This window comes from Oncorhynchus masou, chromosome 20, assembly GCF_036934945.1.
Source record: "Oncorhynchus masou masou isolate Uvic2021 chromosome 20, UVic_Omas_1.1, whole genome shotgun sequence".
Lineage (NCBI taxonomy): Eukaryota > Metazoa > Chordata > Actinopteri > Salmoniformes > Salmonidae > Oncorhynchus > Oncorhynchus masou.
In genome coordinates this window covers 10589987-10613258 of record NC_088231.1, presented here as the reverse complement: position 1 = coordinate 10613258, position 23272 = coordinate 10589987, and the positions used below count along the sequence as shown (strand labels likewise).

At 41.6% G+C, this 23272-nt stretch overlaps 1 protein-coding gene across 1 annotated transcript in view; it reads right to left on the bottom strand.

Moving 5' to 3' along the window:
* LOC135506936 (uncharacterized) overlaps positions 1-23272 on the bottom strand; it is a 33874-nt gene that overhangs the window by 9341 nt on the left and 1261 nt on the right. The window contains exons 2-6 of the mRNA XM_064926371.1: positions 20135-20265; positions 19760-19942; positions 14914-15078; positions 8602-8713; positions 6667-6794 (exon numbers count right to left, since the gene is read on the bottom strand). Of these exons, the coding sequence (XP_064782443.1) occupies positions 6667-6794; positions 8602-8713; positions 14914-15078; positions 19760-19942; positions 20135-20265 (719 nt within the window). The remainder of the gene's footprint in view (positions 1-6666; positions 6795-8601; positions 8714-14913; positions 15079-19759; positions 19943-20134; positions 20266-23272) is intronic.

Below are 23272 nucleotides of genomic sequence, written 5' to 3'. Positions count from 1 at the left end.
GCCTCACACAGGAAGCGGCGCAGGTCCTAATCCAGGCACTTGTCATCTCCCGTCTGGATTACTGCAACTCGCTGTTGGCTGGGCTCCCTGCCTGTGCCATTAAACCCCTACAATTCATCCAGAACGCCGCAGCCCGTCTGGTGTTCAACCTTCCCAAGTTCTCTCACGTCACCCCGCTCCTCCGCTCTCTCCACTGGCTTCCAGTTGAAGCTCGCATCCGCTACAAGACCATGGTGCTTGCCTACGGAGCTGTGAGGGGAACGGCACCGCAGTACCTCCAGGCTCTGATCAGGCCCTACACCCAAACAAGGGCACTGCCTTCATCCACCTCTGGCCTGCTCGCCTCCCTACCACTGAGGAAGTACAGTTCCCGCTCAGCCCAGTCAAAACTGTTCGCTGCTCTGGCCCCCCAATGGTGGAACAAACTCCCTCACGACGCCAGGACAGTCAATCACCACCTTCCGGAGACTCCTGAAACCCCACCTCTTTAAGGAATACCTAGGATAGGATAAAGTAATCCTTCTCACCCCCCCTTAAATGATTTAGATGCACTATTGTAAAGTGGCTGGTCCACTGGATGTCATAAGGTGAATTCACCAATTTGTAAGTCGCTCTGGATAAGAGCGTCAGCCAAATGACTTAAATGTAATGTAAATGTAATTTTGCAGGGCTCTGGCAGTGCTCCACCTGCTCCTCCTTGCACAAAGGCGGAGGTAGCGGTCCTGCTGCTGGGTTGTTGCCCTCCTACGGCCTCCTCCACGTCTCCTGATGTACTGGCCTGTCTCCTGGTAGCGGCTCCATGCTCTGGACACTACGCTGACAGACACAGCAAACTATCTTGCCACAGCTCGCATTGATGTGCCATCCTGGATGAGTTGCACTACCTGAGCCACTTGTGTGGGTTGTAGACTCCGTCTCATGCTACCACTAGAGTGAAAGCACCGCCAGCATTCAAAAGTGACCAAAACATCAGCCAGGAAGCATAGGAACTGAGAAGTGGTCTGTGGTTATCACCTGCAGAACCACTCCTTTATTGGGGGTGTCTTGTTAATTGCCTATAATTTCCACCTGTTGTCTATTCCATTTGTACAACAGCATTTGAAATTTATTGGCAATCAATGTTGCTTCCGAAGTGGACAGTTTGATTTCACAGAAGTGTGATTGACTTGGAGTTACATTGTGTTGTTTAAGTGTTCCCTTTATTTTTTTGAGCAGTGTATATCCAAAACCAACAGAATGAACTACAAACTAACTAGTACTACATTACATGTCACTATACTCTATACATGGGCTGTGTGCATTTTCTGTTAGTGTATCCTGAGGTAGCTCCTCTCTGAGAACCTCTTCCAGCAGTGCATACAGGCAAATGGCCTCTCTCCCGTGTGGACCTTCAGGTGCATCTTCAGTTGGTGTTGGTGGGAGAACCTCTTCTCACACTAGGGGCAGCTGTAAGATTTCTCCCATGTGGACCCTCGGGTGCATCTTCAGATTGGACGAGTCAGGGAAACTGTCCCAGCACAGATGGCAGCTGAACAATTTGTCTTCCATGTGCATCCTCTGGTGCAGTGGTTCCCAAACTTTTTTAACAGTCAATCTTGGTGTTCAAACATTCAACCTCCAGCTGCGTGCCCCCTCGAGCACCAGGGTCAGCGCATTCTCAAATATAGTTTTTTTGCCATCATTGTAAGCCTGCTACACACACAATATACAATACATTTATTAAACATAAGAATGAGTGTGAGTTTGTCACAACTCGGCTCGTGGGAAGTGACAAAGAGCTCTTATAGGACCAGGGCATAAATAATAATATAATAATAATCAATAATCTTGGTCTTTATTTAGCCATCTTACATATAAAACTTTATTTGTTCATCAAAAATGGTGAATAACTCACCACAGGTTAATGAGAAGGGTGTGCTTGAAAGGATGCACATAACTTTGCAATGTTGGGTTGTATTGGAGAGAGTCTCAGTCTTAAATCATTTTCCACACACAGTCTGTTTAGTTTTCATGCTAGTGAGGGCCGGGAATCCACTCTCACATTGGTTCGTGGTTGCAAAGGGCATCAGTGTCTTAACAGCGCGATTTGCCAAGGCAAGAAACTCTGAGCGCAACCCGATCCAGAAATTTGTCAGTGGCTTCTGATTAAATTTTCATAGAACCGCTTGTTGCAATTTCGATGAGGCTCTCTTGTTCAGATATCGGTAAGTGGACTGGAGGCAGGGCATGGAGGAAGATCCTTGTTAATGCAGACAGAGAAGAGCTCCAACTTCTTAATCATAACCTCAATTTTGTCCCGAACATTGAATTTAGTTGTGGAGAGTCCCTGTAATCCTAGATTCAGATCATTCAAGCGAGAAAAAACATCACCCAGATAGGCCAGTCGTGTGAGAAATTCATCATCATGCAAGCGGTCAGACTAGTGAAATTATGGTCAGTAAGAAAACATTGAGCTTGTCTCAATTTTAAAAAACGTGTCAATACTTTGCCCCTTGATAACCAGCGCACTTCTGTATGTTGTAAAAGCGCTACATGGTCGCTGCCCATATCATTGCATAGTGCAGAAAATACACAAGAGATCAGGGGTCTTACTTTAACTAAGTTACCCATTTTCACTGTAGTGTCCAAAACATATTTCAAGCTGTCAGGCATTCCCTTGGCAGCAAGAGCCTATCGGTGGATTCTGCAGTGTACATAAGTGGGGAGCAACTGCTTGCACGCATGTTACGACTCCACTATGTCTCCCTGTCATGGCTTTTGTGGCATCAGTACAGATACCAACACATCTTGACCACCAAAGTCTATTTGATGTCACAAAGCTGTCCAGTACTTTAAAAATATTCTCCCCTGTTGTCCTGGTTTCCAGTGATTTGCAGAAGAGGATGTCTGCCTTAATTGACCCCCCATAAACGTAACGGATATATACCAGGAGCTGTACCAGTTCCACCACGTCTGTTAATTCATCCAGCTGAAACACATAGAATTCACTAGCTCGTAATGCGAAGCAGTAATTGTTTCAAAACATCTCCTACCATGTCACTGATTCATCGTGAAACAGTGTTGTTTGATGAAGACATTGTCTGTATAGTTTTTTTGGCCTTTTCCCCCAGCATTGTTCCAGCCATACCCGCGGCAGCAGGAAGAATTAAGTCCTCCACAATAGTATGGGGCTTGCCTGTTCTAGCCACTCGGTAGCTCACCATTTAAGACTCTTCTAGTCCCTTCTCATTCCTGGTATCTGTTGCTTTTATACATGTCTTACTATTCAAAAGTCGTCTTAATTTTCGCTCAAAAAACACCGATGGCTTATTTTTCAAATTGGCATGTTTTGTTTCTAAAAATCTGCACAACAGTAAAGATTTCATCGAGTTGTGAGATAGTACTTTTGCACATATAACACTGTTATTTGACTAGGCTGCCTGTATTTGACATTGTTGTTCCTTCGCTGAACACGAGATGGTTTAACTTTATTTTTGGCAGTGAAACGAGGCTACTCGGGTGAGAAAAAAACCTGACCAAAATGTATAGCCCCGTTGGAAAATATAAATGTTGTTTGAAAATGTGAAGAATTTTATTATATTATTTAATTATTTAAAAATAAACGTGAATCACATTTTTATTTGGCATACCCCTGGCGGCATTGCGCGTACCCCAGTTTGGGAATACCTGCTCTGGTGGATCTCCACCTGTTTGGAGAAACTGAATCTTCTCACAGAACAAACAAGGGAAGCGCTTCTCTTTTATGCCGCCACCTTTACTGATTCTGTTTTCACTACAGTCATTTGTCAGTGGGCTTGTGTAGCCATTTAGTGTTGAAGAACTGGCATTGTCTGAGGTCTGGTTTACATAGGGAGAGTGTGAGGAGGATGAAGGTCAGGGAGTGTCTGTGTTGTCACAGGGTTAATATTCCAGTTGATACATCTTATAGAAGGCAGGGTGAAGGATTTTTTTTTGCAATAATTTCTTGTGACCCCATCCCAAATATAACGACACAACCTTAAAATCGGTATATTTAGATTTTTACATCAACAAATAATGTATAAATCATTGCATTTTCATCTCTTATCAAATTGAAAATAAACCAATAAATACATTTACTCATTAAAATGTTATTTTTCAAATGACCTTTCTCAAAAATGTTTGTATATTGTCCATTACAATAAACTGTACTGTTCATTTTTTGTTAAAAAAACAAATACAGAAAATGTATTTAAAAACAAATATTGGCAACCCCACTTCAGTTGCCATAGGGTTGCGACCCCAACTTTAAATACCACTGTGTTAGGGGGTTAACCTGAGTCTCTCTGAATCACAACTAGGACGGAGTCTGTGTCCATTCTTTCTAGCCACATCCCTGTCTCTAGCCACATCCCGACACGGGAGTCCCCTCACAGCAAATCTATGCCTCGCCCTGGTCTCAGCCAGTCTGTTGTCATGAAGACTAATATTAGGGATGGGCACGTTATTCGAATATTTGAATATCCACAGATATTAATATTGATTACATGAGAAAGTATTCATTTTTGAGAGAAAGAAAATCGGTCTATTTTAACAATGAATAGGCATTGTCTAAAATTAAATAAACTCAGCAAAAAAAGAAACGTCCTCTCACTGTCAACTGCGTTTATTTTCAGCAAACTTAACATGTGTAAATATTTGTATGAACATAACAAGATTCAACAACTGAGACATAAGCTGAACAAGTTCCACAGACATGTGACTAACAGAAATGGAATAATGTGTCCCTGAACAAAAGGGGTGTCAAAATCAAAAAATATGTCACCAGCTGCATTAAGTATTGTAGTACATCTCCTCCTCATGGACTGCACCAGATTTGCCAGTTCTTGCTGTGAGATGTTACCCTACTCATCTACCAAGGCACCTGCAAGTTCCTGGACAATTCTGGGGGGAATGGCCCTAGCCCTCACCCTCCAATCCAACAGGTCTCAGGTGTGCTCAATGGGATTGAGATCCAGGCTCTTCGCTGGCCATGACAGAACACTGACATTCCTGTCTTGCAGGAAATCACGCACAGAACAAACAGTATGGCTGGTAGCATTGTCATGCAGGAAAGGTACCACATGAGGGAGGAGGATGTCTTCCCTGTAACGCGCAGTGTTGAGATCGCCTGCAATGACAACAAGCTCAGTCTGATGACTCTGTGACACACCGCCCCAGACCATGACGGACCCTCCACCTCCAAATCGATCCCGCTCCAGAGTACAGGCCTCGGTGTAATGCTCATTCCTTTGACGATAAACGCAAATCCGACCATCACCCCTGGTGAGGTAAAACCGCGACTCGTCAGTGAAGAGCACTTTTTGCCAGTCCTGCCCGATACAGCGACATTGGGTTTGTGCCCATAGGCGATGTTGTTGCCAGTGATGTCTGGTGAGGACCTGCATTACAATAGACCTACAAGCCCTCAGTCCTGCCTCTCTCAGCCTATTTGCAGATAGTCTGAGCACTGATGGAGGGATTGTGCGTTACTGGTGTAACTCGGGCAGTTGTTGTTGCCATCCTGTATCTGTCCCACAGGTGTGATGTTCGGATGTACCGATCCTGTGCAGGTGTTGTTACACATGGTCTGCCACTACGAGGATGATCAGCTGTCTGTCCTGTCTCCCTGTAGCACTGTCTTAGGAGTCTCACAGTACAGACATTGCAATTTATTGCCCTGGCCACATCTGCAGTCCTCATGCCTCCTTGCAGCATGCCTAAGGCACGTTCACGCAGATGAGCAGGGACCCTGGGCATCTTTCTTTTGGTGTTTTTTCAGAGTCAGTAGAAAGGCCTCTTTAGTGTCCTAAGTTTTCATAACTGTGACCTTAATTGCCTACCGTCTGTAAGCTGTTAGTGTCTTAACGACCGTTCCACAGGTGCATGTTGATTAGTTGTTTATGGTTCATTGGACAAGCATGGGAAACAGTGTTTAAACCCTTTACAATGAAGATCTGTGAAGTTAATTCGTAAAAAATCCAAATATCTTTGAAAGACAGGGTCCTGGAAAAGGGCAGTTTCTTTTTTTGCTGAGTCTACAATGATCTATGTGACATTGCAACATAGTGTACAAGGATAGACCATTAAATTAAAAAAGTATATACTTTTTTTATGAGTGCGCCGCATAAAAAAGACACACCGGTAGCCTACACATGTTTCACATATGTTGTTTGTTGTTAGCAGAATCAATCAAAGTGGCACTACATTGAGAGGGAGATTTCTAATCAATGCAAAATGGAATAAAAATGATGGAATTAAGTTGGCTAAATGAGGAGTAGGCTACACTGATCATCCAACCGGTAGGCTGATGTTTCATATGAATAGAGTTGTAGACAAGTACGGGGAGCGCAGCAAAATAGCTTTAATTGGCCTTGCTACTTAGCTAGCTTAACTGACTTCTGTAGCTAGCTAGCTCTTTTAAAAATGATTTGATGGAGTCAAGATTGGCACTACCAGATGGTATGATAGATAACCTATGGCAGCAACAAGTTTGTCTAACCAGCGCGAGACAGTTTGGCTACTTTCTCTCTCTCTCCCCCCGTGCCAGACAAATGCCCACCCCTAACTTAGATTTGATGTTGTTTTGTGGTTGACTGTCTGTTTCTGGTTGTGGTTAACCGTTTTGCTCCCCAGCCTTGAGTTGAGGATGCTGTCCCATCCACTGACCTCCACTATGTTGCCTCTGGTCCTGGCCTGCTCGGTGGTGATGTCCCCCGGGTCCCTGGCTGCACCGGCCTGGTTCTGGGAATCCAAGATGGCTGCCCAGTCTTCTCTGTTAGCCTCCAGCCAACCACCTACAGGAAGAGGTTACAAAATAGACTTTACAAACATTAAATGTATTACCGGATCATTTTCATTTTCATTATAATTTTCATTATAATTTGTGTAAACATAAAAAAAATCTAAAATTGATTAAATAAATGTTTTCCCTTATCAGTCTACACACAATACCTCATAATGACAAAGCAAAAACAGGTTTATATAAATTCTTGCAAATGTATTAAAAATAAAAAACAGATACCTTATTGAACATAAGTATTCAGACCCTCTGCTATGAGAATCAAAATTGAGCTCAAGTGCATCCTGTTTCCATTAATCAAATCAAATCAAATGTATTTATATAGCCCTTCGTACATCAGCTAATATCTCGAAGTGCTGTACAGAAACCCAGCCTAAAACCCCAAACAGCAAGCAATGCAGGTGTAGAAGCACGGTGGCTATGAAAAACTCCCTAGAAAGGCCAAAACCTAGGAAGAAACCTAGAGAGGAACCAGGCTATGTGGGGTGGCCAGTCCTCCTTGAGATGTTTCTACAACTTCATTGGTGTCCACCTGTGGTAAATTCAATTGATTGGACATGAGTTGGAAAGGCACACACCTTTCTATATTAGGTCCCATAGTTGACAGTGAATGTCAGAGCAAAAAACAAAGCCATGATGACGAAGAAATTGTCCGTAGGGCTCCGAGACAGGATTGTGTCGAGGCACAGATCTGGGGAAAGGGACCAAAAAATGTCTGCAGCATTGAAGGTCCCCAAGGACACAATGGCCTCCATCATTCTTACATGGAAGAAGTTTGGAGCCACTAAGACTCTTCCTAAAGCTGGCTGCCCAGCCAAACTGAGCAATCAGGGGAGAAGGGCCTTGGTCAGGGAGGTGACCAAGAACCCGATGGTCACTCTGACAGAGCTCCAGAGATGCTCTGCGGAGATGGGAGAACCTTCCAGAAGGAAAACCATCTCTGCAGGACTCCACCAATCAGGCCTTTAGGGTAGAGTGGCCAGAGGGAAGCCACTCCTCAGTAAAAGACACATGACAGTCCGTTTGGAGTTTGCCAAAAGGCACCTAAAGGACTCTCAGACTTGAGAAACAAGATTATCTGGTTTGATGAAACCAAGATTGAACTCTAAAGCCTGAATGCCAAGTGTCACGTCTGGACATCACCTGGCAAATACCATCCCTATGGGTGACGTATGGTGGTGGCAGCATCATGCTGTGGGGATGTTTTTCAGCAGCATGGATTGGGAGACTAGTCAGGATCGAGGGAAAGATGAACAGAGCAAAGTACAGAGAGATCCTTGATGAAAACCTGCTCCAGACTGGGGCGAATGTTCACTTTTCAACAAGACAACAACCCTAAGCACACAGCCAAGACAACGCGGGAGTGGCTTCGGGACAAGTCTCTGAATGTCCTTGAGTGGCACAGCCAGAGCCCGGACTTGAACCCAATCTAACATCTCTATAGAGACCTGAAAATAGCTGTGCAGCGAGGCTACCCATCCAACCTTACAGAGCTTGAGAGGATCTGCAGAGAAGAATGGGAGAACTCCCCAAATATAGGTTATGCCAAGCTTTTAGCGTCAGACCCAAGAAGACTTGAGGCTGTAATCACTGCCAAAGGTGCTTCAACAAAGTTTTGAATAAAGGGTCTGAATACTTATGTAAATGTGAGATAAGTTTTTTTTATTTTTAATACATTTGCAAAACCTTCTAAACGTGTTTTTGATTTGTCATCACGGGGTAATATAAGGCTGGAACGTAAAAAATGTGGAAAAAGTTAAGAGGTTAGAGTACTTTCTGAATGCACAATATGTCAACCTTACCTTGCTCCCCCATCTTTAGTCCACTCAGCAGGTCAATGCTCTCTGGTCCGTCTTCTATAAACTCCTCTTTGACTAGTAGCAGATCAGGCTTCCCATCCTCCATGTCTACTGACTGGAAGAGATACAGAGTGAGAGGATGTTGGATCAAGAAATTTGATATGAGCACCCTGCTATGGAGCATCTTCTGATTGGGCAATGAGGGATTGCTATGAGTACTATACAAAAATATTAATTGATTTGATAATATGCAAATGTATTACTTGATTTGATTACTTGACACTCTTAAATGGTTTGATCATTTAAAGGCATGGTCCTACACTTTAAGGTCAACCCCTTAGTTTAGAACCAACTTCTCTGTTTTTAAATGGCCTATGTGGCATCGATTTGACATTCTAGTGTCAAAATTGACTACAAAGTGTAAATAGGATAATTTTGGTCATAAAGTCAGTCTAGTTCAAAACTGAGTTCTGTTAGTGAGTTCGTCACGACTTACTGGAGGGTTGGTATGGATTACTTACTTGCCCACTTTTGCCAACGATGCCCAACTGCCCAGAGACAACACACTGCTATGTGGACATTTGTTGTCAAGTCTGCATATGGGTCCAAAGCACAGCAAAGAGGAGTGAAAATGGTTTTCCATAAAGATGATGCAAACCTCCAATGCATTTCAACAATATGGCCAGGAATGGATTACATTCAACACGGTCAATTCTGCTGCATGTCAACCGTCAAACAACTAATTTTGGTGAGAAATTAGCTAAGTAGATAACTGGTACTAGCTAGCTAGTAGCTACTTTTGTTTATACAACAATATTTGATATTGCTAGCGAGCCAGGCTAGCTATGATACCACAGATAAAAGGGGAATGATACTGTAGCTATCTAAAATCGACTAGGGACATCAAACGTTCAGGCTGCTGCACAGACACTTTGGAGGCTCTAGTCTAGAGCACCTGGTTAAATTGTATTTAGGAGCATTTTTCAAAAAAGAATCAAATTTTATTTGTCACATTTAAACTCAGTTTTTCACAATTCCTGACATCTAATCCTCGTACAAATTCCCTGTCTTAGGTCAGTTAGGATCACCACTTTATTTTAAGAATGTGAAATGCCAGAATAATAGTAGAGAGAATGATTTATTTCAGATTTGATTTCTTTCATCACATTCCCAGTGGGTCAGAAGTTTACATACGCTCAATTAGTATTTGGAAGCATTGCCTTTAAATTGTTTACCTTGGGTCAAACGTTTCAGGTAGCCTTCCACAAGCTTCCCACAATAAGTTGGGTGAATTTTGTCCGATTCCTCCGGACAGAGCTGGTGTAACTGAGTCAGGTTTGTAGGCCTCCTTGCTCGCACATGCTTTTTCAGTTCTGCCCACAAATTTTCTATAGGATTGAGGTGAGGGCTTTATGATGGCCACTCCAATACCTTGACTTTGTTGTCCTTAATCCATTTCGCCACAACATTGGGAGTATGCTGGGGTCATTGTCCATTTGGAAGACGCATTTGCGACAAAGCTTTAACTTACTGAATGATGTCTTGAAATGTTGGTTCAATATATCCACATGATTTTCCTACCTCATGATGCCATCTATTTTGTGAAATGCACCAGGCCCTCCTGCAGCAAAGCCCCCCCACAACATGATGCTACCACCCCGTGCTTCACGGTTGGGATGGTATTCTTCGGCTTGCAAACCTCCCCCTTTTTCATCCAAACATAACGATGGTCATTATGGTCAAACAGTTATATTTTTGTTTCATCAGACCAGAGGACATTTCTCCAAAAAGTACGATCTTTGTCCCCATGTGCAGTCTGGCTTTTTTTATGGCGGTTTTGGAGCAGTGGCTTCTTCCTTGCTGAGCAGCCTTTCAGGTTATGTTGTTATAGGACTCGTTTTACTGTGGAAAAATATACTTTTGTGCATGTTTCCTCCAGCATCTTCACAAGGTCCTTTGCTGTTGTTCTGGGATTGATTTGCACTTTTCACACCAAAGTATGTTCATCTCGAGGAGACAGAACGCATCTCCTTCCTGAGCGGTATGATAGCTGCGTGGTCCCATGGTGTTTATACTTGCATACTATTGTTTGTACAGATGAACGTGGTACCTTCAGGCATTTGGAAATTTCTCCCAAGGATGAAGCAGACTTGTGGAGGACTACCATTTTTTTCTGAGGTCTTGGCCGATTTCTTTTGCTTTTCCTATAATGTTTGGCAAAGAGGCAGTGAGTTTGAAGGTAGGCCTTGAAATACCTCCAATTGACTCAAATGATGTCAATTATCCTATCAGAAGCTTCAAAAGCCATGACATAATTTTCTGAAATGTTCCAAGCTGTTTAAAGGCACAGTCAACTTAGTGTATGTAAACTTCTGACCAACTGGAATTGTGATACAGTGAATTATAAGTGAAATAATCTGCCTGTAAACAATTGTTGGGAAAATGACTTGTGTCATGCACAAAGTAGATGTCATAACTGATTTTCCAAAAATATAGCTTGTTAACAAGAAATGTGGAATTGAAAAACAAGTTTTAATGACTCCAACCTAAGTATATGTAAACTTCCGACTTCAACTGTATTTGTTCAGCACTTTTGAGTGTTCTCCGTGTACACCAAGTCAAAACCATAGGATAAATAAAGGGGGCATATAAGCAGACAATGAAAGCTCTTACATTATTCGATGATTACAATTCTCCAAAACAGGTTATAGTCTACATGTGCACCACCAAGTCAGAACAGTAGACAAAATTAAGAGGGGAAATAGACCAAATTATTTGCTAAAAATGTAGGTGACCAAATACTTATTTTCCACCATAATTTGCAAATAAATTCATTAAAAATCCTACAATGTGATTTTCTGGATTTTTTTCTTCTAATTTTGTCTGTCATAGTTGAAGTGTACCTATGATGAAAATTACAGGCCTCTCTCATCTTTTTAAGTGGGAGAACTTGCACAATTGGTGGCTGACTAAATACTTTTTTGCCCCACTGTAGCTAAGTTAGATAGCTATCTACATTTTTAAGAGAGAGCTTTTCAAATGGCATCTCACCCACTGTTTTCTGTCACAGGAAGGGACTGGATTGGGTGTGAGCAGTGCAGGGGGTGGGCTCATGAGTTGTGCTCCAATTTTACTGGGGATAGCTGTATTTGTTACCTACAGGTACAAATTAGAATTGTGCAATAGCAGAACATAAGAGAGTTGCCACATCAATGTTACACTGAGTTAATTAGTTGTTTCTAAATGTTATATTCCAATGTTATTGAATGTTATTATGTATATTCCATTGCAATATCCCAATGATTTTTAAAAATGAATTAAAAACAACTATTGAAAACATTTTGCTCCTGAATGTAAGTAAAACATCTTGCATTATTCAAATCATATTTAGGGCATTTGTGCATAATGGATTGTATGAAAAAGGAACAACAAAGAAAGAACAAAGAAAATGTATGTGCAGGTGAGTTAAAAAGAGGGATTTTACATCAAATCTCCTCATAGTGCGGATATTGATGGTGATATGTGCAAAACCATTTCCCCCCCATATTTGATTTAAATCATTAAAATAAGACAACAAGACTTAGCTTAAATATTACTTACTTACTAAAGAATTTCTAAATAAAACTGATTAAATGGATTTTAACACACGTGTGTGTGTTACTTTTAAAAAACAACTCTTTTCTAAAAACAACATTTCATGGAATAAATGTAAACTGTAGTCATATATTTCCCTTTATAGTTTATTTGCCTAAGCATGATCTTCAATGATTTATTTTGATTATATTAAATTTTTTATTTTGATGATATGCCAGAAATCACCTAAATGGGTTTGCTCTGCCTAATCAATTTAACATGAAATGTGATGTACTGTAGCATGTCTGAGGAAGATGTGCATAGCTCACGTTAGCTACCTTGCTAACAACAGCTAACTGTAGCCCATTGGCATTTACGACCAATACAGGGAAGGCACTTGTATACTAGCTTGCTAGCTAATCATAGGATGTAGCCAGCTTGCTTTCAATAATGTTTCAACTCAAACTGGCTTGCTAAAGTTAGAAAACTAGCCAGTTTGAGTTGAAACATTATTGAAAGCAGTTAAAATTCATTGGAGCACTGCAATTGGTTACCCAAAATTCTGGGGCGGGGCTAAGCGAAGGGTCAATTAGCTGACCATCTTGAGATGGTCAGTCCGGGAAGAAAGGCCTCAACTTCAAAACTTAGTTCTATTCATAGCAAAACTAGCTAAGCTTACCTCGCTGTACTCACTACTGCCCTTGTTTGTTGTGATTTAATGGCAAAGAAACACCCACATCAAATCAAGTGACGGTCAGTGCCATTTAAGATGATAGAGGATCATTGTTTTTTATGATCATGGACTTATTTATCTTACAGCATATTGGATGACTGTCATTCGTATTTTATTAATCCAGCTCAATAAAACATTGACAGGTTTAGGATACTACATGATACTAAAATTTCCCCTATACCCATCATGAGGCTGCTACAAAAGGTCAAGAGAAAAATGAGAGTAATCCAGACAGTTGACACATTCAATACCGCCTTGCACACTCTTGCCTGCATCTAGCTGATCTAGGGTGTAATCATTAGTCCTACAGTTGCAAATGAGAGTTTCTTTTGGACAAATGTAGGTATGGTTCTCTCCATTTCGTTCTGTTTGCTTCCGTTTAAGAAAACGTTTTTCAACACAATCGGCGGAATGGATACACCCCTGATCACAACAAACACAGTTCCCTTTCATAGTAGCTACATACAAAAAGCATGATAATTTGCTTGTTGTATAATTCCTACTCGCATCTATGAGCTCTCGTCCTATCACCTTTTCCCTTTGCTTGTGGACTTCAGTGCACAACATAACAGCTGTATGTGACAAAGCGGAAAAAAAATTCAAATCAAACCTTCATTTCATAACTGCTAAACGCTACATACAGCCTACATAGTTGTCACCTAACGTCATAGTCAACATAGCTAGCTACTAGAACGTATGTGTTAATAAACCAGCTACAAACTTACAGTGTACAGCAAGCAGTTTAGCAGTTACACCGGGGGGCCCTGGTGGCAATAAATTAATAAAACCAAAAGCTTATCTTGACTTGGAAGAGTTCCAGTGTTGGATAGACATAGCTAGTTAGCATAGTATCCCTCGCTGTTTGAGCCGGGTGTTTGAGTAGGCTAAACTAGCTAGCTAGCTGCATTCGCTAGTTAGATAAGTGAAAAGAAATACAACAAAATATAACTAGGTCTCATGCTCTTACTTCTCTCTCATTTTTGAATAAATTAATTTGTTCAAAACTGTTCAGAGGGGCCTCCCGAGTAGCCCAGTGGTAACTGTGCTTCTAGAGATCCTGGTTCGAGTCCAGGCTCTATCGCAGCCGGCCGCGACAGGGAGATCCATGGGGCGGCGGCGCACAATTGGCCCAGCGTCGTCCGGGTTAGGGGAGGGTTTGGCCGGCAGGGATGTCCTTGTCCCATCATGCTCAAGCTACTTCTGTGGCGGGATGGGCACATACACGCTGACACGGTCGTCAAGTGTACGGTGTTTCCTCCGACACATTGGTGTGGCTTCCGGGTTAAGCGGGCCTTGTGTCAAGAAGCAGTGCGGCTTGGTTGGGTTGTGTTTCAGAGGACGCATGGCTCTCAACCTTCGCCTCTCCCGAGTGCGTATGGAAATTGCAGCGATGAGACAAGACTGTAACTACCAATTGGATACCATGAATTGGGGAGAAAAAGGGCAAAAAAAATAAAATAACCTATTCAGAGGAGGATGGAAACTAGCTGTCCTCCGGCTACACCCTCGGTGCTACCCAAGAGAGTGCTGTTGAGGCTACTGCAGACCTTCATTGCAAAACAGTGTGACTTAAACAATTATTTGGTGATATGTGAATATATTTAGCATAGTTATCTAAAAAGGATAACTTTTTATTGTTTCACTATTTGTATTTTTATGAAATTCACTGAGGAATGTCCTCCCCTTCCCCCTCTGAGGAGCCTCCACTGATCAAAACACACCCCCAAGACAACTCTCGTTGCCTTCAGTCATGGCCGCCAGCATTTCTTAATGTGGATTGATGAAAAACAAGTCCAAATCAGGAAGTGCAGTCACCCTTTAAGACTAAATTAATCAAGACCTGGGACCAGATCCACAAAGAATCTCAGAATATGAGTACTGAATAGTATATAATCTTATTAATTATGATCTAAAAGGCTAAACTGATCCTAGATCAGCACTCCAACTCTGAGGCTTTGTGATACGGGACCTGACCTAATACCATTCAGACAGTAGTTCAGTGGGCTCACCTCAGGGAGACTGTGTGTCGTCCTTTTCTGCTCAGTTGGTTCCTCTGTGGGTTCAGGAGGAGGTGTAGTCTGGTTGTCCTCCATGACCATGGTCCCCACAGGGTTCCTCAGACCCTCCTCACACCCCTCCTCCTTCACCAGCAGCACCTCTGGAGCCGCCTCCTCCTGAAAGAGACAGGTGATACAGATTACTGAGTCCTACACTGTAGTTACAGGATTACTTCATTGTTGTTAAACCCATTATGGTGGACATATATATGGTGTTGTGGGTAAAAATAAGTACAAAGTCATCATCAGACAAACCTGGGGGAGGGGGAGGGTGCTGCAATTGTTTTCACCGGTAGGGTGGGGTGCTGGACAAATATCACATATTTTTTCCAGCGCTGCCGCTGTAGACTGATATATCATTCCACTAATACAGGACTATTAAAGGCCCAGTGCACTACTTTTGTGAACATAATATGTTGTGTACAGTAGTCGTTTGTTAGTGTGAGGGGTATGTAAAGGTATATTTATTTATATTTAAGTGTATATTGGTTATAAAGTGCTGCTGGGTGTATGCAGAGTAGGGTGAGATCAGATGTGATGTATATTAAAGAGAGTCGCAATGAAAGTCTTAAAATGAAAAGTCAAATTTTGTGTTTATTAAACATGAACAAGTTTTAAATAAACCATATGAAAAACCATACTAAAAATCTGCATAAACTGCATACATTTTCTCATTAAAAGTGTCTTAGGAAAGAAATTCAGTAGTGGAATGAAAATAATGAAATAGGCATTTGTGAACATCATAGAGCCTACACCAGTGGTTCTCAACTGGTATTACCTGGGACCCAAATTTGACAGTGACAATTGAGTCGTGACCCAATATTATGGACTGTTGATGATTTCATTTTGTAATGTTGTATTGCAGCTGCCTTCTTGGGCAGGCTTCACTTGCAAAATAGAGTCTGTCTCAATGGGCTACTATTATGGTATTAAAGAAAAACATTACACACCCATATTAACTGAGAAAACATTTATTATAAATGTAAGTGAATAAGCCATTTTAATTAGGCGATCAGTTCAGGAGTGGGGTGTAATACATTATCAGACTCAGAACATGACATTAAAACCAGTCCAATAATGTTAATGAACAGTAACACATTCCAGTTTTTAAAATAGAAAAAACAACAATCATTAGGAGTTAATAATCGTCAATTACCATGTGAATAGTTTTTTTTAAAGGTATAAGTTTTTTACCAGTTCAATAACATGTAATATGAATGTCAGAATTAATTAACAATAAAATTAACCTAGTGAACAATAACTCATTAACCTGTTTATTTATTGCGTGCGTGCACTTGTGCGTGTGTGTGTGTGTGTGTGTGTGTGTGTGTGTGTGTGTGTTTGTGTTTGTGTGTGGCCTATCAGTGGGAAAGCTGGGGGTGTTCCTTCAGTTTGATAAGTTTATTGAAGTCTGGGGTGATGGTTGATACGGCAGCTCGGAGGTCATGCTGGCTGTCCAGGCTGTATCACACCCGGACGTGATTGAGAGTCCCATAGGGCGGCGCACAATTGGCCCAGCGGCGTCCTGGTTTGGCCGAGGTAGGCCGTCATTGTAAATAAGAATTTGTTCTTAACTGACTAGCCTAGTTAAATAAATGTTAAATGTAAAAAAAATAAAAAATGTACAAAAAATTCCAGTTTGTTTCTGCTTTTAGTTTTCAGCACGGCCATAGCAGAGAAGCCACTTTCACACAGATATGTACTGCTGAAAGGTAGCATGATTCTGATTGCATGACAGGCGAGAGCATGATACTCTCCCACTAAGCTGCACCAGAACTGTGGCAGTGTCATTTCCAGGATACACATGCTCAGTCCGTGATCAAATGACAGCTCCACCAGCTGAGCCTCTTCTTGGCTTGGCAACGTGACGCTTCCCGTGAAAGGTGTCCCGTATCCAGTCGTCTTGTCTCCAGTTCTCCTCCGGGAAGTAGTCGCAAAACTTTACCTGCAGCTTGACAAGATGTGTTTAACGTTTTTTTATTTTTATTAAATAGTACCTGCAAAACACCAGTCTCAACGTCAACAGTGAAGAGGGACTCCGGGATGCTGGCCTTCTAAGCAGAGGTCCTCTGTCCAGTGTCTTTGTTCTTTTGCCCATCTTTTCTTTTTATTGGCCAGTCTGAGATTTGGATTTTTCTTTGCAACTCTGCCTAGAAGGCCAACATCACGGAGTCCCTCTTCACTGTTGATGTTGAGACTGGTGTTTTGCAGGTACTATTTAATGAAGCTGCCAGTTGAGGACTTGTGAGGCGTCTGTTTCTCAAACTACTTGTCCGCTTGTTCAGTTGTGCACCGGGGCATCCTCTTTCTATTCTGGTTAGGGCCAGTTTGAGCTGTTCTGTGAAGGGGGTAGTACACAGCGTTGCACGAGATCTTCAGTTTCTTGGCAATTTCTCGCATGGAATAGACTTCATTTCTCAGAACAAGAATATATTGACGAATTTCAGAAGAAATGTATTTGTTTCTAGCCATTTTGAGCTTGTAATCAAACCAATAAATGCTGATGCTCCAGATACTCAACTAGTCTAAAGAAGGCCAGTTTTATTGCTTCTTTAATCAGCACAAACGTTTTCAGCTGTGCTAACATAATTGCAAAAGGGTTTTAATAATGATCAATTAGCCTTTTAAAATGATAAACTTGGATTAGCTAACACAACATGCCATTGGAACACAGGAGTGATGGTTGCTGATAATGGGCCTCTGTACACCTATGCAGATATTCCATTAAGAAAAACTGCCATTTCCAGCTACAATAGTCATTTACAACATTAACAATGTCTACACTGTATTTCTGATCAATTTGATGTTATTTTAATGGACAAAAAATGTGAATGGTAGTGTTTGTAATTTTGGAACGGTAGTGTATGCAAAACCATATCGAATGATGTCTGGGTCGTGTTTTCTCTTCTTGACAGGGCCTGGGTTGTCTGCCTTGTTGTTGACATTGGAAGCAGCAGTAGATGAAGAGGGAACTGCACGTATTAAAAACTTGTCCATGATTTTACTCTGACAGCTAAACTACATGAGTTAAATGACAGCTAACAATCCACATGTGCAATGCCTGCAGAACACATCTGAATAGTTCGCTATCAATCAAGATAGCTGTCAGAAGAAGATCTGTATTACCTGATTGGACATGTCACATTTAAAACAAAACGATGTTGCAGTGACATTTTTATTGGATCAGTGTGTTTATGTGTCGAGAAATCTGTCATTTCATTGGATCTGTGTGTGTGCGGGGTGGGGTCAGTGAGTGTGTGCAGTGCGAAAACCCTCCAAGTCCAAACGTAACAAGCCATTTCAACACTGCTGACGCACTGTACATGTAAAGTCAGCAACAATAAGCGGTGAGGCCGTATCCTTTCAAAATAAAAGTTTCAGTGTGGCGGTTACATTTCAAAATATTTTTTAATTACATGTTTTATATTCTTGCAAAGTTCCCACAACCCCTTAAAATCCTACCGACCCCCCAGTTGAGAATCCCTGGCCTATACAGTACAAACACAATATATAACTGACTTTTTAGGCTTATATATGCCTTTTATCTCACAAAATGTCTGGATGCAATATTTTACCCAGGAATATTCTACATTGAAATCTGTTACTCTTGTTATTTGAAATGCATCTGTGGATCTTTTCTGCTGACAACATTGAAAATGTATCTTTGTCTTTAATGCAGGGTTTGACGTAAAAGTCAGAAGCTATTGAGTGGAATGGTTAGTTTCTATGATATAGTGGAATGTTTTTTCTGCTGGAGTATCCTTAGTTACTCTCTGAATGGCCTCTCTCCCGTGTGGACCTTCAGGTGAATCTTCAGATGGTGCTGGTGGGAGAATCTCTTCTCACACTGGGGACAGCTGTAGGGTTTCTCTCCTGTGTGGACCCTCTGGTGCCGCTTCAGGTCACCAGTCTGAGCGAAGCGCATGTGACATTGGGTACAGCTGAATGGTTTCACCCCTGTATGTACCCTTTGGTGCCTCTTCAGGCTGCTAGCCTGGGCGAAGTGCATGTGACACTGGGTACAACTGAAGGGTTTCACACCTGTGTGGACCCTCTGGTGGACCTCCACCTTCCGGGGGCAGTTGAAGCCTTTGCTACAGAACATGCAGGGGAACCATTTTTCTTTACTGTCACCTGATGTTGCTCCCCCTCCTTGAGCGTTGGCCCTTTGGTCCTTTGAGTTCAATAACTGATTGAAAGGGACACAGCTGTGTGAATTGGAAGGCTCAATCGATGTGGACAATGGGCCCCGATCCTTGAGTGTGTGTAAAGGGGAGTGAGTGGCGACATTTTGATTTTTCTCTAAGCTGTCCCTGTAATCTAAGAAATCTCTGCCCTGTGAGTGTCCTTCTCCTAAGTGAGTCTCGTCTATATTCCATGTCAGAGGAGCTTTGCCCTCCATTTTCACAGTCACCTCATTTACGATAAGACCATCCACTTTCTTATCTAGGCAGCCTTCAGAGTATACACGACTACTGTACCGGTTCCGGTCCCCTCTAGACAGATCAGTCTGCATCTCTAAACCCAAGGGCATGTTGCCAGGGTCCATCTCTGTAGAGTAAGAACAAAACGGATCATTGCCAGTCTCTAACGCGTCACCTGAGTCCGGATGGGAATGAACCATCCCAGGGCTAGGGTTACCGTAAAGTAAATACTCTGAGCTGGGAGCAGGAGGACAGCGCAGTCGCTCCAGCCCCAGTCTCTCTGGGTCTGATCTGTGGTCAGATCCTGTGTGTAAGAGCCCGAGTGTTACAGTTAAAGTCTCTGCTTTGAGGACGGCGTTCGGCGTTCCACTGACCTCCGTGATGCTGCGTCGGGTCCTGGCCTGGGGCACTGTGGCGGTGGCGAGGTCCTCCGTGGCTACAGGGGGCGTCACTCCCGCCGCTGCTCCAGTCTCGATATCTCTGCTGTGTCGTGGGTCCTCCTCTCTTTCAGACACCTTCTGCTTGACCCCAGGACCTGCAGCCTCTGCATCTGCTGACTGACACAAGAAGAGAGGAGGTTATTATCGGTATATGAGTTGAATTGGATAACAAAGTCTCACAAGCTCCCCTGTGGAAGATAAATAAGAATGTACATGTAAGCAAGTGAATAGCTGAGGGGAGCCTTTCTGAAATAAATGGGCCACATTTAATGTACTGTAATTTTTTCTATGTTACACTATCACACTAACCTCTATCACGATAACATGCTGGGTTGAGGTTCCACTCTCCTCATCTACAGCTATTGGTTGGTCATCTCTCCACGCATTGTCTTCCGTTGGCTTCACAAAGCTCCTGTGGCCTTCAGTGAGATGCCCTTCACCTGAGAGAGTGATAGGGGGAAAGAGGGTGGTTAAGGTAAGTATTACTGTCAATGTTTAACGCTATATTGTACACTATTGACACCGTCTACAATTGGTAAGGATGTAAGCAGGGCTGGACTACCACATCTGGGGGACCTGGGGCACCTACAGTGGGCTCTGAAATTACTGGCACCCTTGATAAAGATGAGCAAAAATGACTGTATAAAATAAATCATTCAAATACTGAGCGACATTGTATGCAAAAATAAAATGAATTTATATTTTATACTAATACAATTGCTCAAAGAACGATATTTTGTTCAACATCCCTGTTTTCAATGCCTTTCAATACTTTACCTTGCGATGACAATGGCACGGACACTTAAAAAAAAATGTTTTATGAGTTGGAGAACACATTGGGAGGAATCTTACACCATTCCTCCGTACAGAATCCTTCCAGATCCTTGATATCCTTCATTTGCGCTTATGGACTGCCCTCTTCAATTCAAACCATAGGTTTTCAATGGGTTTCAAATCCAGAGACTGAGATGGCCATGGCAAAATGTTGATTTTGTGACCAATTAAACATTTATTTGTGGATTTTGATGTGTGCTGGATGATCCACTTGCCACCAAGTTTCAGCCTCCTGGCAGAGGCAACAGGGTTTTTGGCTGAAATCCTGGTACTGGGTCATGATGCCGTTGATATTAACAAGGGCCCCAGCACCAGTGGAAGCAAAATAGCCCCATAACATCAAAGATGCATTTCATAAATATTACAGAAGTGTATAAATAAGACGTATTGAACACGCCTGTAAAACCACAATGAAGACATAGCAAGTTTTCATTAGTCATTGGGTACATTGTACAACAAACAGAGTAATCTTAAATAGGCACATAATTCATGTTCAAATTCACAACATAACATACATAGGCACTTCATCATTAAGTCCTTTAGGAAATAATGTCTGGAGGGTGAAAATCCCAAAACATTCTCTTTTACTCAGAGTATTATTAATATCACCACCCCTGTCTGAAATCTTAACTGTCTCTATGCCACAAAATCTAAAAGTAGTGACCTAAAGCATGACATTTCTACCTTTAATGCCTATGTATGTTATGTTGTGAATTTGTTGTGAATTTGAACATGAATTATGTGCCTATTTAAGATTACTCTGTTTTTCGTACGATGTACCCAATGACTAATGAAAACTTGCTTTGTCCTCATTGTGGTTTTACAGACGTGTTCAATACGTCTTATTTATACACTTTTGTAATATTTATGAAATACATAGTTAGATCTGGTAGCACTTATTTGTTTTTCCTTTGCCTCCAACCCCCTTTGATGTGTGGAATGGATGTGGATGGGGCCAGGTCTACATAAGGGTGCAAATTTTTAAAAATCACAAAAGCTCTGACGAAGGCCGTGAGGCCGAAACGTAAGCTTATTAAATATCAGTGATACTGTCAAGAGCAGTGTGCGGTTTCCTTTTTCCTTCATCTTGTTCAATTGTTGCCATGCACCTGCAAATTAGATTGCTCAGATGTGCGAGTGCCTTTTGAATTTTGTATTACCAAATTATATTTTGAAAGAGGCAATATTTTAATTATGTTTTCTTTTCAGTCTTCTCCATTTCCACTGAATGATGTTAACTGTAAGGATTTCTTTCCTAATAATAATGTAAAATTAACACATTTACAGAAAGATTTGTGTGAAGGCTAATGTACAAAAGATGAACTGTTTGAGGCAATTAAATATTTTACATCTGGATAAACACCAGGGCTTGACCGTATACCAGTAAAGGTACATCAGAACTTTTTTGATGTACTCAAATATCATTTTTTAGCATGCTTTAATTAATCCTATAAAAATGTTAGACTTTCAGGTACTCAACAAGAAATAAGTATAAAGATTCAGTCCATTTAAAAAACTGGAGGCGCTTTATACTTCAATGTTATGATGCGAAAATCCTGCCGAAATGCAGAGCACATAAAATAAAACATGTTTTACCAGATATTGTTCATCACAATCAGACAGGTTTTTTACATGAACAATATATTGGAGATAATATACAACAAATACTTGAAACAATTGAACATTATGAAACATCAAAGATATCAGGCCTGGTCTTCATAGCAGATTTTGAAAAGGCGTTTGACAAAGTACGACTACAATTTATATATAAATGCTTGGATGACTTTAATTTTGGTGAATCTCTTATACAATGGTTTAAAGTTAAGTACAGCAACCCCAGATGTAAAATAGTAAATAATGGCTACTTCTCAGAAAGTATTGAGCTTTTAAGAGGAGCAAAACAAGGCTGACTTGTCTCCATATCTATATACTACAGTATCCCAGCAGCACTTCCCTTCCCTATTTTTTCTACACATTTACTCATGTTCTTTTGTTGATTCAATTTAAGTCCAGGTTACATTTTGTAACATGCAATATCAAGAGTAATGCAGTCATCTCCTGATAAATGAGTGAGTGAATGCATGTGTTTATGTACATAATTCATATACTTAAACGCAGACTCTGTGATATGACGTGACCACAAACAGTAGTGTGAACCACCCTCCAAGATCTCACTTTTCACTACATTATCTACACCTACTGTTAGTGTCATGTTGGTTAATCTAATCTGCAAAGAACTTGTGCTTGCCATATCATCCTGGGCACAGTGAGACACACAGATGCGCTACATACACTAGCACTCCCAAGAGCGAAGAGAGCAGCTGTGCCTGGACTTTGCAATCTCCTTCAAGTCCCCCTTCCGACACTGGCTGCCTATCGAGGGCAAGTGACGGGCAGAACCACCCATAGCACCCACCTCCTCTCTATCCCACATGCCTGAAGAGATATAGCAAAATAAATCACCCATACCCTATTTCTGCCAACTCTGAGGAGTCTCATTCATACTTTTGTTTTCTCAACTAAATGGTGTTTTATTGTTTATGTTTCGATGTTAGCCTATACCCATATATTTCAGTCTATAACTGCCATGTGGGACTATTAAATAAAATAAAC